Source organism: Sinocyclocheilus anshuiensis, unplaced genomic scaffold (assembly GCF_001515605.1).
Source record: "Sinocyclocheilus anshuiensis isolate Anshui unplaced genomic scaffold, SAMN03320099.WGS_v1.1 scaffold2630, whole genome shotgun sequence".
In the NCBI taxonomy this organism is placed as follows: Eukaryota; Metazoa; Chordata; class Actinopteri; order Cypriniformes; family Cyprinidae; genus Sinocyclocheilus; species Sinocyclocheilus anshuiensis.
In genome coordinates this window covers 639,519-653,873 of record NW_015537938.1, presented here as the reverse complement: position 1 = coordinate 653,873, position 14,355 = coordinate 639,519, and the positions used below count along the sequence as shown (strand labels likewise).

The 14,355-nt window shown below is 37.1% G+C and overlaps 1 protein-coding gene across 3 annotated transcripts in view; it reads right to left on the bottom strand.

Annotated features, from left to right (window-relative positions):
• LOC107660899 (double C2-like domain-containing protein alpha) overlaps positions 1-14,355 on the bottom strand; it is a 37,958-nt gene that overhangs the window by 16,254 nt on the left and 7,349 nt on the right. For 2 of the 3 annotated variants that reach the window (XM_016450335.1, XM_016450351.1), the window contains 5 exons: positions 4,251-4,570; positions 2,911-2,990; positions 2,649-2,723; positions 1,380-1,489; positions 396-522 (listed from right to left, as the gene is read on the bottom strand). In XM_016450335.1, the coding sequence (XP_016305821.1) occupies positions 396-522; positions 1,380-1,489; positions 2,649-2,723; positions 2,911-2,990; positions 4,251-4,566 (708 nt within the window). In that variant the 5' untranslated portion in view covers positions 4,567-4,570. Of the gene's footprint in view, positions 1-395; positions 523-1,379; positions 1,490-2,648; positions 2,724-2,910; positions 2,991-4,250; positions 4,571-10,262; positions 10,355-14,355 lie in introns of those variants that run through there. The other variant, XM_016450343.1, reaches the window with a different exon arrangement.

Sequence of the window (14,355 nt, the reverse complement as noted above, 5' to 3'; positions counted from 1 at the left end):
TCTGTCTGTCTGTCTGTCTGTCTGTCTGTCTCTGTCTCTATCTATCTATCTATCTATCTATCTATCTATCTATCTATCTGTCTGCCTGTCTATGTCTGTCTGTCTGTGTTTATCTATCTATCTATCTATCTTTCTGTCTGTCTGTCTCTCTGTCTGTCTGTCTGTCTGTCTATCTATCTATCTATCTATCTATCTATCTATCTGTCTGTCTGTCTGTCTGTCTGTCTGTCTCTGTGTGTCTGTCTGTCTGTCTATCTACAGCATTAACTGGTGAAGATTAGCTAGAACAAGCTTATATTAATTACATTCAGATCAGTCGTTGATCACAATGTTGCATTAACATCAGGTACTCTTCTCACAGACTCAAAAAGAAGCAGTAGGTATGTGTGTCTTACCGGTGGTGGATGTTCTAAACAGATGTAGAAACGTTTCGTCTGGTCTGGTTTCACACGTCGCAGGGCCACACGAGACTCTCCAATAAACTCATTGTGAGTCAGTTTATCCTCATCGCACACCGATAACCTGAGAAAAACAACAACAACAACATAAAAAAGAAAGCGAGAGAGTTATTCAATTATACTGGAAGGAGGGCAAAGATAAACATGAAAGTTGTAAATGTAGTATGGGCGAAAGTGATAAAAAGGCCATAAAAATATCGTACGCAGAGCAGCAATAGCTGGAAATGGCTCAGACAGAAATGTATATTTATGAATGGGATTAGGATGATATTTCTGACTCTGACAGTTTGGTCGGAAGTAAGCGCCTGCTCTTTTTTTTCAAAGGTTTGCTTGCGTGTTTGCGGAATCGACTCCCTTCTCTGCTCCTGTACTCTCCCTTGGAAATAAACGGCTAAATTACTTTTCTCTGACTACTGTCACCCCGCCATTGAAAAAAAGGGCAAGTTTGAAAATACCAGCAGTCCTAGTCCCAGGTTGCCAGGGGATACTGTTCATGTATATCACGAGCACACAGGTAATTTTCTGTGGATAATCACAGGATAAAGCCGAGTGCTACAGCAGTCACTTCACCTCTGGCGAGGTTCCTTGGAGATGATGGGGCTGAAGAGTGCCTTTCAGCACTGCAAAAATATTCAGCCTAAATATGTGCTGACTTTCCAAGGTGCGCACAACAGTAAATGTACCCAGAAACTTGATCATTCCTGAAGGTTCATAAGCGACAGGAAGTTCTGCTAAGCAGGCACACTTTCTGTCACACACCTACACACCTACACACCTACTGTCGAAGCAAGATATGCAGGCTACTCTCAAATAACTGCTCTCCGAGGGGAGAATTTTAAAGAAATATCCAGAATAGAATCACAGCCCACTTGGAGACACCCATAAAGAGATATTCAAGAATGCACAGATGTCTTCACTAACCTCAGAGTCTTCCTGAGCATGTCCTCCTCTGTGATGCCAATGTAAGTGAGAGTCTCATTCCAAACAGGATTTAGAGAATTACGTACAGTTTTGGTTTTCAGTTTATTAGCCTGTGGGTATAAAACACTTTGAATAAATGAATAAATAAAGAGTGAAGATTATATCTTAATATCTTAATCCTCTAATATACACACACACACACACACACACACACACACACACACACACACACACACACACACACACTAAATATGGGGTCAATAGGATTTAGAATTTTTTTAATCATATTTTTTATTCAGTAAGGACGCATTAAATTGATCAAAAGTAAAGAAATTAATAATTAAATAAACGCTGTTCTTTCAAATAACGGTGTTCTATTCATCAAATCCTGAATTTTTTTTATCATGGTTTAATAAAAATATTAAGGTATGAATCAACATTCATAATGAAAAATATTTCTTTAGCACTAAATCAGAATATCAGGATTATTTCTGAAGGATCATGTGACACTAAATAAAATAAATGCAGCCTTGTTGAGCATAAGAGACTTCTTTCAAACACAGTTAAAAATCTTACTAGCCCCAAACTTTTGGATGGTAGTATATATATATAAATGCTATAAAACCTTTTGAGCAGTAGTTGTTTCTGAAATAAAAGTAGTAGATATTTCAGAGGTACTTAGCATGTAATCACATTGTCATGTTTCTTCATTTTGATTATATTTTCATAAACAAAAACTTAATATGATTTAATATGATTTCCAAAAATATTTGGAAATTCCCCTCTAATTTATGTTTTTGGCTAGACTCCTTAATGCCACTGAAGGCAATTTTTGGGACAGTTTGGGGAGTGTGCTTGTCTGTTCCAGCATGATAATACTGTGCACAAAGCAAGATCTATAATGAAATGGTGTAGAAAAACGTGACAGGCACAAAGCCCAGACCCGGCTCCCAATGAACACTACTGGGATGAATTGGAATGCAGACTATCAGTCAGGCCCCATCACCCAACATCAATGCCTCTCTGATGCTCTTGTGTCTGAATGAGAGCAAATCCCAGCATCCCCTCCCAAGATCATCTCTCTATTAATTCCCATAGTTTTGCGAGTAAATGTTCAACAAGCACATACTGTATGGGTTTGTTTTTTGGGCATCCATGTATTTTTGGCCATATAAAGAGGACACTTACATAGAATTAGGTCATATAGGCCAAAGGTCATGTTTTGTTTTAGATTTGTAAATTTAATTGCTCCAAACAGGACTTGCCCACCTTACATGCTCCTGGTAGAAGATGAAGTTTGACATAAGGGTCTGCCAAGCCATTAAAATCCATAGGTTTCAGACCCTACACCAAAAAACAAACAATTTATTAGATAAAATCTGCTGAATAAAAAAAATAAAGAAACAACAGTATGGAGCTCTGTTGAAGCAGAACAAACTGCTAAAGGGTAAATCACCTGCAGATTTTGGAGTGTGAGTCACGAATAGGTGTGAGTGTGTAGTGAACTGCAGAGGTGTGAGGCAGACGTTACCTTGGCTCTGATGATGGTACAGTAGAGTGAACTGGTTGCTCTCTCATACCTCAGTTCAAATTCTAATGTCCCCAGTGCAGCTACACAATAATAGGAATGATAGTATAAATGTTAATAACATCTATACCATAAAACCTGACAGAAAGCAGATTAAACAATCCATTATGCAGTACAATTATGAGGCATGCATATCATATAAGCCTGTACAATTTATTTTGCCAATGCAAAGTATAGGCTTAATATTGCACAATTATTAGCATAATAATTCACATTTAATTTTTGACAGGCAGTCTAAAGAATAAAACAAGAGTTTAAATAAGATAATATGACAAACAAAATACCTTGCTATGTTCAAAAGCTATGTATTCCTTCAAGGCATATACCTGGTAGGATGTCTATTTGTGGACTGACATTACCGTATGGATAATATATTTAAAACAATAAAATACCTAATTATATTACATTCTACGCCTAACTTCTAATATGTTTATATGACCTGTTCCATCGTTGTTTTGTCCTCAAAGCCATTTTGAGTTGTAGCTATGAACTACAAAAGGAAAGTCTCCACTTTCTATTCCAAACCTAACTTGTTTTTTTTGTTTTGTTTTTTTAGTACAAGGCCTCATAAGATTCCTTTCCAGGCATTTTTTGACAGGAGATTGCGTTTTCTGACATAACTTGGAGATTTACTTAAACATACACTACAGATAACAGGTAAAATTATAATTTAAAATATAGTTTTGTTGTAAATATAGTTATATAGTATATTTATGATTTTACGATTTGTTTTTTTCTAAAGTCCTAAATAACAAGCAGCTATGGACATTGAATTATTTCCCTGATGTAAATGTACCGTCAGGAGACATACTGTATTATTTTGTTAACGTCTTTAGTTTCCACGGTTGATTTCCATGGCAATTACTTGAAAAATTATACATTAAAGTAATCTGTTGCGTCAAATTAAAGAGTGTCAAAATGCATTTATTGTTTAAATCTTATGTATTTTTATTGTGTATATTGTATATTTCACCTTTTTATTTAATATGAATTAATGTTTTTTTTAGAAGATGCTGCGGAGGGTGTCATCATATCACGTCTGTGTCCACTCTGCCACGTTACTCGACAGGCATCGCTAAAATGCATGGTCTCTCAAAACTCCCATTATGCACTCACATGTGACTCACTAGCTAAGAGAGCACAGTGCAACTTATGTAACCTGATTATACTTTCATGATATACCTTACAGTTACAGTTGTGTATTGATGTGTGACTAAAGAGTGTCCCTCGGATGGTGTGTGTGATCCTGTAGGTAGTTAAGCACACAATATGTCATAACTTACTACTGTCATCGCTGTCTGAACTGCAGATGTCCACCGATGTCTCAATGCTGCTTGCTGCTGACAGAGTCCCACCCTCTCCTCTGGCCCCTGCCTGCAGAGGAGACAAGAGACCTGCGCTCGTTCCTCCAGAGGCCCCAACCCCCGCGCTGAGAGCCAGTGGAGAAGCAGGGTTAGGAGAGATAGGCTCAGCAGTCGGGGAGAGTCGAGGGAAATAGGCAGAGATCTGTCTAATTGGTCGTATGGGGCCAGGACAGACGTCTATGGCCATGTGTTCCTGGATGGAGATGGTGAGCTTTTTTCCCTTACGCACCGTCATAGAGCTAAAGCAGAGAAATAGAGTGTTATTTTGACACTTATTAGACGGTCGATAATCCAAAACGACTTCAAGTACACAGACAATTCCACCAGAGCCACCTGCGGTACAGGGATAGTTCACGCAAATATGATAATTCTGCCTTCATTTACTCACCTTCATGTCGTTCCAAACCTGTATGACTGATATTCTACAATGGAAGTCAGTGAGGTCCTAAACAACACTGGATCCCAGTGACTTTCATTGTATGGGCAAAAATAACACAGATTAAAAAAAAAAATAATAATAATAAATTGTGTTCTACAGAAGGAAGTCAGTCATACAGGTTTGGCACGATATGACAGTGAGTAAATGAAATTACCTGTATATGTGCAAAGAACAATAACAAAGATGGCACGCAGAACACTGTCATATGGAAGTGAACATGGAGGCCACTGAAGTCAACATTTACACCTTCATTTATAAGGTGATGTGCTACGGAAGCCAGCGAATTTGTGCACACACACAATAAGGGGGACGGTTTCCTACTATAGTTTTCCTTCAAGTTTTGCTTGTATGTAGCTGTCACCATAATACTTATGAGTTCTAACACCTCGCTGTATCTTCATTGACTACCCTCGCAGCTTTCTTCCATATTAACCAAGTGACCAAAGAACTACCGGTATGCAAAATCTTTGGAGTGACTCCAGTAAGCACAGAATTTGTTGTTTTTGAGACTGTTTACCAGCTAGTAGAGCCAGAAGACTCAACAATATGTTAAACAAAAAATCAAACCTTGACAAAAAGTAGTCTTTGGGCATATATCCAAATGCAAAACCTAATGAAAGTATATAATTATGTCTGAAAACACTTTTCTCAGCAAATAGGCATTGTGCAGCTCTGTTTGTATATAGGACTAAACAGGCATTTAGTGGTGAAACCGTGGTATTACATTTGATTTGATATACTTCTATCCACCAGATAGCACTAATCTGCCTCAATTCTTTGGATTTTAAATGCCTTGCTGAGTTTGCTCTATTTTTATATTATATAATGCATTAATTATATAAAATAATGTACATGTGTATTTTTTTAAATTATTTTACATATAAATAAATGGTGCATAATTTAGAGGTTAATATTGTTTACAAAAGAGTTGAAATAAAAATATGTGTACATTAGTTGCTGGTAGTAAATATTAAAGCTTTCTAATGGCAAGCTTGCTAATTGCTAATTAATTGCATTGCATAAGAGCATTTGCGGTAAAAAAAAATAAATGTGTACCGTATATATATATATTTTTTTTAAATTTTTTTTAGAAAATGACAGATTATTTTGCTAGATAAGGCCCTTATTTCTCAGCTGGGATCGTGTGGAGCCCTTTGAAGCTGCACTGAAACTGCAATTTGGACCTTCAACCCGTTGATCCCCGTTGAAGTCTATTATATGGAGAAACATCCCGAAATGTTTTCCTCAAAAACCTTAATTTCTTTTTGCCTAAAGAAAGAAAGACATGAACATCCTGGATGACATGGGGGTGAGTAAATTATCAGAATATTCTGGCAGAGTTGGAGGAGAGTGGGCGTTTGGATGCTGCGGCTTAAGAAGTTTGTGCTGAGCTCTAGCTTTAAGAACTCGCCATCTAAGCCCTGCTCTGATTTATTTAGAAGTCGTGAGCAAAAATCTATGCTTGAAGCCAGAAGCAGTGCTTGGCCGATTTCCTCTTCCCTGCAGGCTTCCTCAGTCTTATTCAATGTAAATTGGAACCGCTGTTAAGCCTTTATGGTTTCCTTTCTAAATGAAAGACCTTGTTCCAGAGACTTGTCCTCTAAACAGCCTTATTTGTTGTTGTTTGTTTTGACAGACTGTCAGCTATGCATTTGATCTGAAATACCTCTAGACTGAGATTAATTGACCTGGCTTGTCAAAACTGTTTCGGAGATGCCGGACCCGCGTGCCACAGCACACTTTCAATTCCAACCTCCTCTTCCCGCCCCTCAATGTGAGCCGAGCTGCAAAACAGTGCAGCAGTTAAGGTTTGTCAACTTCACTAAACGCTTGGCTTAAAGCACCACTGAGAACCACAAATGGAGCAGCTTCACAAAGTAGACCACAAAACATTAGTTTTAAGAGGTACTGAGCTAGAACGAGGAGAGGATGGGAAATGGGTTTAGAGAAAATGAGTGTGTAATTTGATAAGATACAGAGAGAATGCACTTTTGACTTATTTGTGTCTACTATTCAAAAGTTTAAGGCAGACAATGTTAGAAAAGATTTCTATTTCAAATAAATGCTGAACTTTTGTATTCATCAATTAATTTAAAAAAAATCACAAAATATCAAATGAATACTTGATTAAATTGATTAGAAGCAACAGTAAACAAATTATTTCTATTTCAAATAAATTATGTTCTAACTTTCTATTCATCAAAGAATCCTGAATTTTTTTATTTATTTACACAACTGTTTTGAACATTGATAATAATAAGAAAGTATCATAAAGACAGGAGTAATGGCTGCTGAACATTCAGCTTTGCATCACAGGAATAAATGGCATTTTAAAATATATTAAAATAGAAAATGGTTATTTTAAATTGTAGTAATATTTCACAATACTACTGAGATATTCACTTTGTTGAGCATAAGAGACATCAAAAAAAAAAAAACTACCGACCTCAAAGATTTGAATGGTTTTGTAAATAAAACATGAATATTTTTATATGAATATTTTAATAATACACAGTGTTTAACAGTATTTTAGTTTATTTTTATTTTCATTATTTTTTGTCCAAAAAACATGGTACATTTAGACAGAGTGGGAGAGAGGATCAGAGAGACATTCATAGCCAGTTTCAAGAGAAGGAAGAATGCAGGAATGGGACACATACTCATACATAGCTGACCTTTAAGGTAATTCTGGCCCATCATTACATGCCATTGCACTGATTTCTACTTGTCAATCCATTAGGGTGTCCACTGTTTTGACAGGCATCATGGCTGTCGACACGGTGGTGGCAGGTAAGTTGTCATAATGGCATTGGTGCAGCGCGGCTAATGAGATCATGACACATGGACGCTAACAAGATTAGCGATTAGCACAGTACCTCACGCCAAGCAGAATATTTTTTTTTCAGCCTTCAAATCAAATCTCTTCCCACCACCTGCTGCACATAATAATATGTGTCCATGATGGTTTATGAAGCCGGTTTGTTTAATTATTTATTTAAACATTTTCAATGATTTGCAATTCACTGGTGAGGACTGAAATCTAAGGATTGTTTTTCAGCCCTCAGACTGAGTGAAATGTCAATTTGCATCTAAAATCATTATTTGACAAAACAAGATTTCAGAAGAAATGATACATGCGCACTCGAACAAATCTGAATAATAATGTAATTCTTATCAACTGAATGTGATTGTATCTTATATTTTTTCATCTTCAGAGGTAACTGTGTGAGCTCATTTCAATTCAAAAGTGATTTTATGTCTTTCAGAAACTACCGAGCCAGCGACGAATTAGAATGTAATCTAATTTACATAGACTTTATGTGTGTTTCTCTTGGCAGGCAACTATAGACCTCATTCCTGGCACAATCTTTTGAGAAATCTAGTCTTTAAGCAGTGTTTTAACAAACCAAATAGCTAGTGAAGTCAATAGTTAGCTCTCATGTTAGCACTGCTGTTTTTATGTCATCAATAAAAACAAATACAAACTTGCAATAAGTTGCATGCACAACACTGTCGTGGCAGCACGCAGATTCTCTTGCCTACTGCTTGCATTATGAACTGTACGCATTGCGCACTAGCCCGCTAACTCTGTGAGTGCAGTCACAAAATGAATGAATGTCAGCGCTTGAGATTGGATCACAGCAAGACATGAAGAGGCTGTTGAGAAGACGCCTCGGAGTGTGGGGTGGGATGTGGGAGTGAGAGGAAGTAATGAAGAGAGATATTCCAGTACTTTAAATTACTGACATGTTTGGCAGTGTGTTGTCACAGTACATTATGACACTGTTGGCACTTGTAGCCAAACTCACATCATGAAACACAATGGTGAGATGGGATTTGGACGGCTGACAACATGCTCGCTAGCTGATCAAATGAACTAGCTGACTAAGCTGCGCAATACTTTAATTGTGTAACTGACACATGTATCTGGTTATACAGACCTGTTTCACTCTCATTTACTCTTTTGTATCAGTCTTTAAAATTCTTGTGGGGTTCTCTGCTGCTTTTTCCTGGAGGCTAAATCTACGCATGTTGATCTCCCACCCTCTATCTCCCTCTCTCTCTCTCTCTCTCTCTCTCTGTCTATTTATCTATCTGTCTCTCTGTCCATCCATCCATCCATCTTTATAAAATGTTTTTATACCTTTTCTTGATGTGTATCTTTGTCTAGTGACACCTTGGATCAGGGAACACATATGAACTATTAACCAACTGTTTTCCCTCAATAAACCCCTAATTACTGATAATTAATAGAAAGTAAGGTAGTTCTTTGTAGTAGTTATGTTTGGGTATGGGGTGGAGTGAAAAGATCTAAAATATGATCATGCAGAATAAGGCATTAATATGTGTTTAAAACTAATAAACTGCCAATAAGCAAATAATATGCATGCTAATGAGCAACTAGTAAATTCCTTAATCTAGTGTTACCATACACACGCACACATACATTAATATATATATATATATATAATAAAAATAATATAATAATAATAATAACACTAAGAACAATACCATAATAAAACTTAATAAATCAATAATTTAAAACTTTAAATAATAAATAGATAAATACTAAGAATAAATCCTTTTGTTGATTAATTTTTATTATCAAAAATAACTAAACATTCTAAAATATGATTAATTTACTTCACTTTATAAATCAGTCAATCTATCTATCATCTATATCTATCTATTCATCCATCCATCCATTCATCTATCTATCTATATCTGTCTGTCTGTCTGTCTGTCTGTCTATTTATCTGTCTGTCTGTCTCTAAACTTGTGTCTCATCAGAAGTATCATGTTCTCTTTTATTCACACGAGATCAGTGGTCCTGATGAGAAGCACATCACCGTTTCACAGTCAGTCACTGTGTCACTCAGACACTGATGGATTACCAGAGTGAGCGTGAGAGAGAGAGCGGTTCGCATCACACGCTTTCCACAAGAGCTTCAAAAAAAGCAATGCATGCACAGTGTCTCATATCAAAGTGTCACCAAGTGTCAGATTATTCATATATCTTCCTGCTGTGTGCCAGAATGAAGTAAATTCTCCCCATCCAAAGTTAAGATCATGCAAAAACAAAACAGCAAATGAGAGTTGAGGGGTGGAGGGGAGGTGAGAGAGAAACAGGAAGAGAGCGAAAAGGTTAATGTGCACGCATACATGAGTACATTAATACTTAACGCACAATGAGTGCAGGTTGTGGAGGCTCACGCACGCGGAGAAAAGGAGAGGTTAAGGGGACCGGCGGTAAACGGACAGAGGGAACTTTATGTTAATTGCATTTCCAAATACTAGGGAGCACATAAACACAGCAAGAAGGGGTTAACAATTAATTGACTAATTACCGGAGAGACAGAAAGGGAGGGAGGGATTTGCAAAGAGAGGGACAAACAAATAAAGCAATAAACAAGGAAATGCCGGGAGATTAAATTACAGAACAGGTACTAGGAAGTTACAGGCATAGATAAATAAGCAGGATTTTCTCTTACCTTTGATTGTGTGAGTGTGAAAGACTCCCTCATAAACAAGTGAATTCCAAAGCACAGGGGTCTGCACTAACAGGTGGTGCAAGAGAAAGAGATAGAGGGCCGCAGAGCCTCTCTGATCAGCGTGATAGCATCCTAAAAAGAGTTGTATTAAGAGAGGGGCACAACACGAGCGATTTCACAAGCAGCCAATATAATATGCCACACACCTGCCAAAGAGGCGGACGAGCCAAGGTGATACAAAAGAAAGAGAAGGATCATAACGCACAAAAATATTCTCATTCTCTCTGTCTCAATCGCATATATTTAAGCAAGCCAGAGAAAGACACAAAAATCCTTTGGGAGGAGATGGAAAGAATAGGGGGGAGACAGAAGAGTGGGAGTGAGTGGGAAGAGAAAGGGGTGGAATGCATAGAAAAAAGGAGAGATTTTTAATGAGGAAAAACGCACAAATGAAGGACTGCTCATGCTACAGACCCTCTTAAATCCCCCCAGACTAGAGCCAGAGAGTTTAGACAGAGAGTTAAGACGGCATAAGATCAGCGAGTCCTCTTCAAAAAATCTAATCTTTTGAGGAAGTGTGTGTTCTGACTTTACAATGCGTGTTCTGGTAATGTGGTACGTGTGTGTTCTGATATTGTATTGTGTGTGTAGGAGTGTGTGTTCTCACGCATGTATCATTAGGCATCATTAGAGCAAATTATATGGAAGGAGAGAGACAGATGCTTCCCTTGGCACATGTAACTGTGAACCCTTACACCACTGCAGCACAGACAGCAGCTAAGACCACAGAAACACAACACGCGTACACACACACTAGCATGCAGAAATACGCGCAAATCACTTATACTGTATAGAAACCGTACTTATAAATAGGGATAGTTCACGCTGTCTTCCTCTCTGTCATGCTGTGCAGTGTGTTTGCAGTATTATTTTAGTCTACATGCATTAATCTCTGCTGTCAACATTAATAAGCAGGGCTTTTTGGTACTGACTGTATGAAGGATTAGAATTATTTTAAAGAGATAGTTCACCTAAAAATGTGCAATTTTGTCATCATTTACTCACTCTTATGTCATTCCAAACCTGTATGGCTTTGTGGAAAAGATGTTTTTTTGTCCATATAATGAAAGTCAATAGAGTGAAAAACAACACTGCACTGCAAAAAAAAAAAAAAAAAATACTAGTAATTTCCTTACTAGTATTTTTGTCTGGTTTTATATTACAAATATCTAAAAATTCTTAAAGATACATTTACTTGAGAAGAAAAATGACATCATATTTATAAGTCTTGTTTTCTGAGAAAAAAAATCCACCAATGGGGTCAGAAAAATAAACTTACATTTGTCTTACACTGACAGTTTTTTTGTTTTGTTTTAAGCAAAAACTGTGAAAAATACGTTTGATACGTTTACTTATTTTGTAATTTATTTTCTTTATTTTCTTTTTTTTTTATTAAGTAAATGCACAAAAAAAAAAAAAACTAATTACCGGAAAAAACAACTGGCATCTGAGGTTACCAGAATAATTCTGTGAAAATACTGTAAAAATGTAAACATACTGCATTTATAGATTAACCTTTAAATTTTAGTTTAAATCTGTAATTCACAAAACAATCAAAAACTCCGCTGCTGCTTTTAACAGTTACTGACAATCACAATATCAACCACCATAATTATAAGATAACTTGTTCTTTTTTTACATACAAAAAACTAGTATATATAACAGTATTTTACTGTAAACTTGCAAGAGTAAAGGAACTTACCGTTAACTTGTTAACAGGTTTTTACCGTAGAATTTTTATAGTCTATTGCAGTTAAAATTACAATCGCTTGTACAGTGTGTCTTGATTTTAGAATATTTAGATTTTTGAACTCGAAGGAAGATGCAAGTACTCAAGTAAAGTAAAAAAATTATTTTTTGCAGTGTGGACGCTATTGACATTCATTGTATGGACAAAAAAAAATCACTTTGTGGAGACATTTTTCAAAATATCTTCTTTTGTGTTCCACAGAAGACAGTCAGTCATACAGATTTGGAACGACACGAGGATGAGTAAATGATGACAGAATTTTCTTTTTAGATGAACCATCACTAGATTCCCTAAGAGGACTCTAAGTCCTTTATACAGTCACTGATAAAGAAGCCCTGCTTATTAATGTTGACAGGGAAAATTAATGCATGTAGACTAAAATAATACTGCAAACACACTGCACAGCATGACAGAGAGGAAGACAGCGTGAACTATCCCTATTTATAAGTACGGTTTCTATACAGTATAAGTGATTTGCGCGTATTTCTGCATGCTAGTGTGTGTGTACGCGTGTTGTGTTTCTGTGGTCTTAGCTGCTGTCTGTGCTGCAGTGGTGTAAGGGTTCACAGTTACATGTGCCAAGGGAAGCATCTGTCTCTCTCCTTCCATATAATTTGCTCTAATGATGCCTAATGATACATGCGTGAGAACACACACTCCTACACACACAATACAATATCAGAACACACACGTACCACATTACCAGAACACGCATTGTAAAGTCAGAACACACACTTCCTCAAAAGATTAGATTTTTTGAAGAGGACTCGCTGATCTTATGCCGTCTTAACTCTCTGTCTAAACTCTCTGGCTCTAGTCTGGGGGGATTTAAGAGGGTCTGTAGCATGAGCAGTCCTTCATTTGTGCGTTTTTCCTCATTAAAAATCTCTCCTTTTTTCTATGCATTCCACCCCTTTCTCTTCCCACTCACTCCCACTCTTCTGTCTCCCCCCTATTCTTTCCATCTCCTCCCAAAGGATTTTTGTGTCTTTCTCTGGCTTGCTTAAATATATGCGATTGAGACAGAGAGAATGAGAATATTTTTGTGCGTTATGATCCTTCTCTTTCTTTTGTATCACCTTGGCTCGTCCGCCTCTTTGGCAGGTGTGTGGCATATTATATTGGCTGCTTGTGAAATCGCTCGTGTTGTGCCCCTCTCTTAATACAACTCTTTTTAGGATGCTATCACGCTGATCAGAGAGGCTCTGCGGCCCAGATGTAATGAAAGCCGAGCGGATAGTACACGGTGAAGAAAGCCTCCTGCTACTGCGCAGGCCTGCCTTCCCAATTAACCAGCCTCACGCTACCGATCAGCCCCGCAGCCTCAGTATGTGATCTTTTTATCCGAGAACGCACTGCTGTTAACATACTCGGATCAAGGTCTAATTGAACCGCTCTAATTAGGTTCTATTCATTTATTGTAAGCCGCAGAGGTCAAGTGGTAGTGTTGCGGCAGCACTTGATCAGAAAAGGCATGGGGTAGTTTCTCATTTTGGAGAACTAGAGTTGCTATTAAGAAGAATGAAACTAGTGGAGTTCAAAAGCTGGCGACGTTGACTGCATGGGTTTTGTTGCGTTGGTCATGATTCATATTTCATAACTGGCAGCGTGCGGATATTACATGATCGCTATCACAGGATAGACCTTATCTGTCAATGTAATCATTAAAACCTGCACAAAATATTAAGCAATATGTTGTTGCTTCTTTAAGAGCTGTTGTGACGTGGTTGAGTTTTGGTGATGTCTCAGATTTTGGATTTAAAATAAGGGTTTGGTGTGTATTTCTCTGCACATTGAATCAAAGAGGCCTAGTTTGTATAGGTCAACCATCTTCCTGAGACACATCCATTGATTTTTATCTTGTTTTTATTGGATTTTGCTTCTGGTTTTAAGACCTGGTGCATATTAAAAAGAACATGTGCTTTTCAGAAATGCCAAATGTTTGTGGGTTTGAGTGTGACTTCAAAATTTCTTTCTAAGTTTTACAGAAATGCAACAATGGAAACTGTCCTTGCACAGTAAAGCTACTGAATGTAATGTCCTCTGCAACAGCTTCGGGTATTAATGCATGTTTTCACCTTTTGTGGACATGTTACAATTAGTGTAACATGTCCACAAGTGCATTATTGCCTAACCCTAACCCTAAAAAAAATATTTTTATGAAATATGAAACTTTGGCAAGTTTTGTATTCCAATTTGCCCCAAAACATGTTAAAATTAGTGTGCTGTCAAATCGATTAATTGCAATGTGTGCATGTATATATATATATATATATATATATA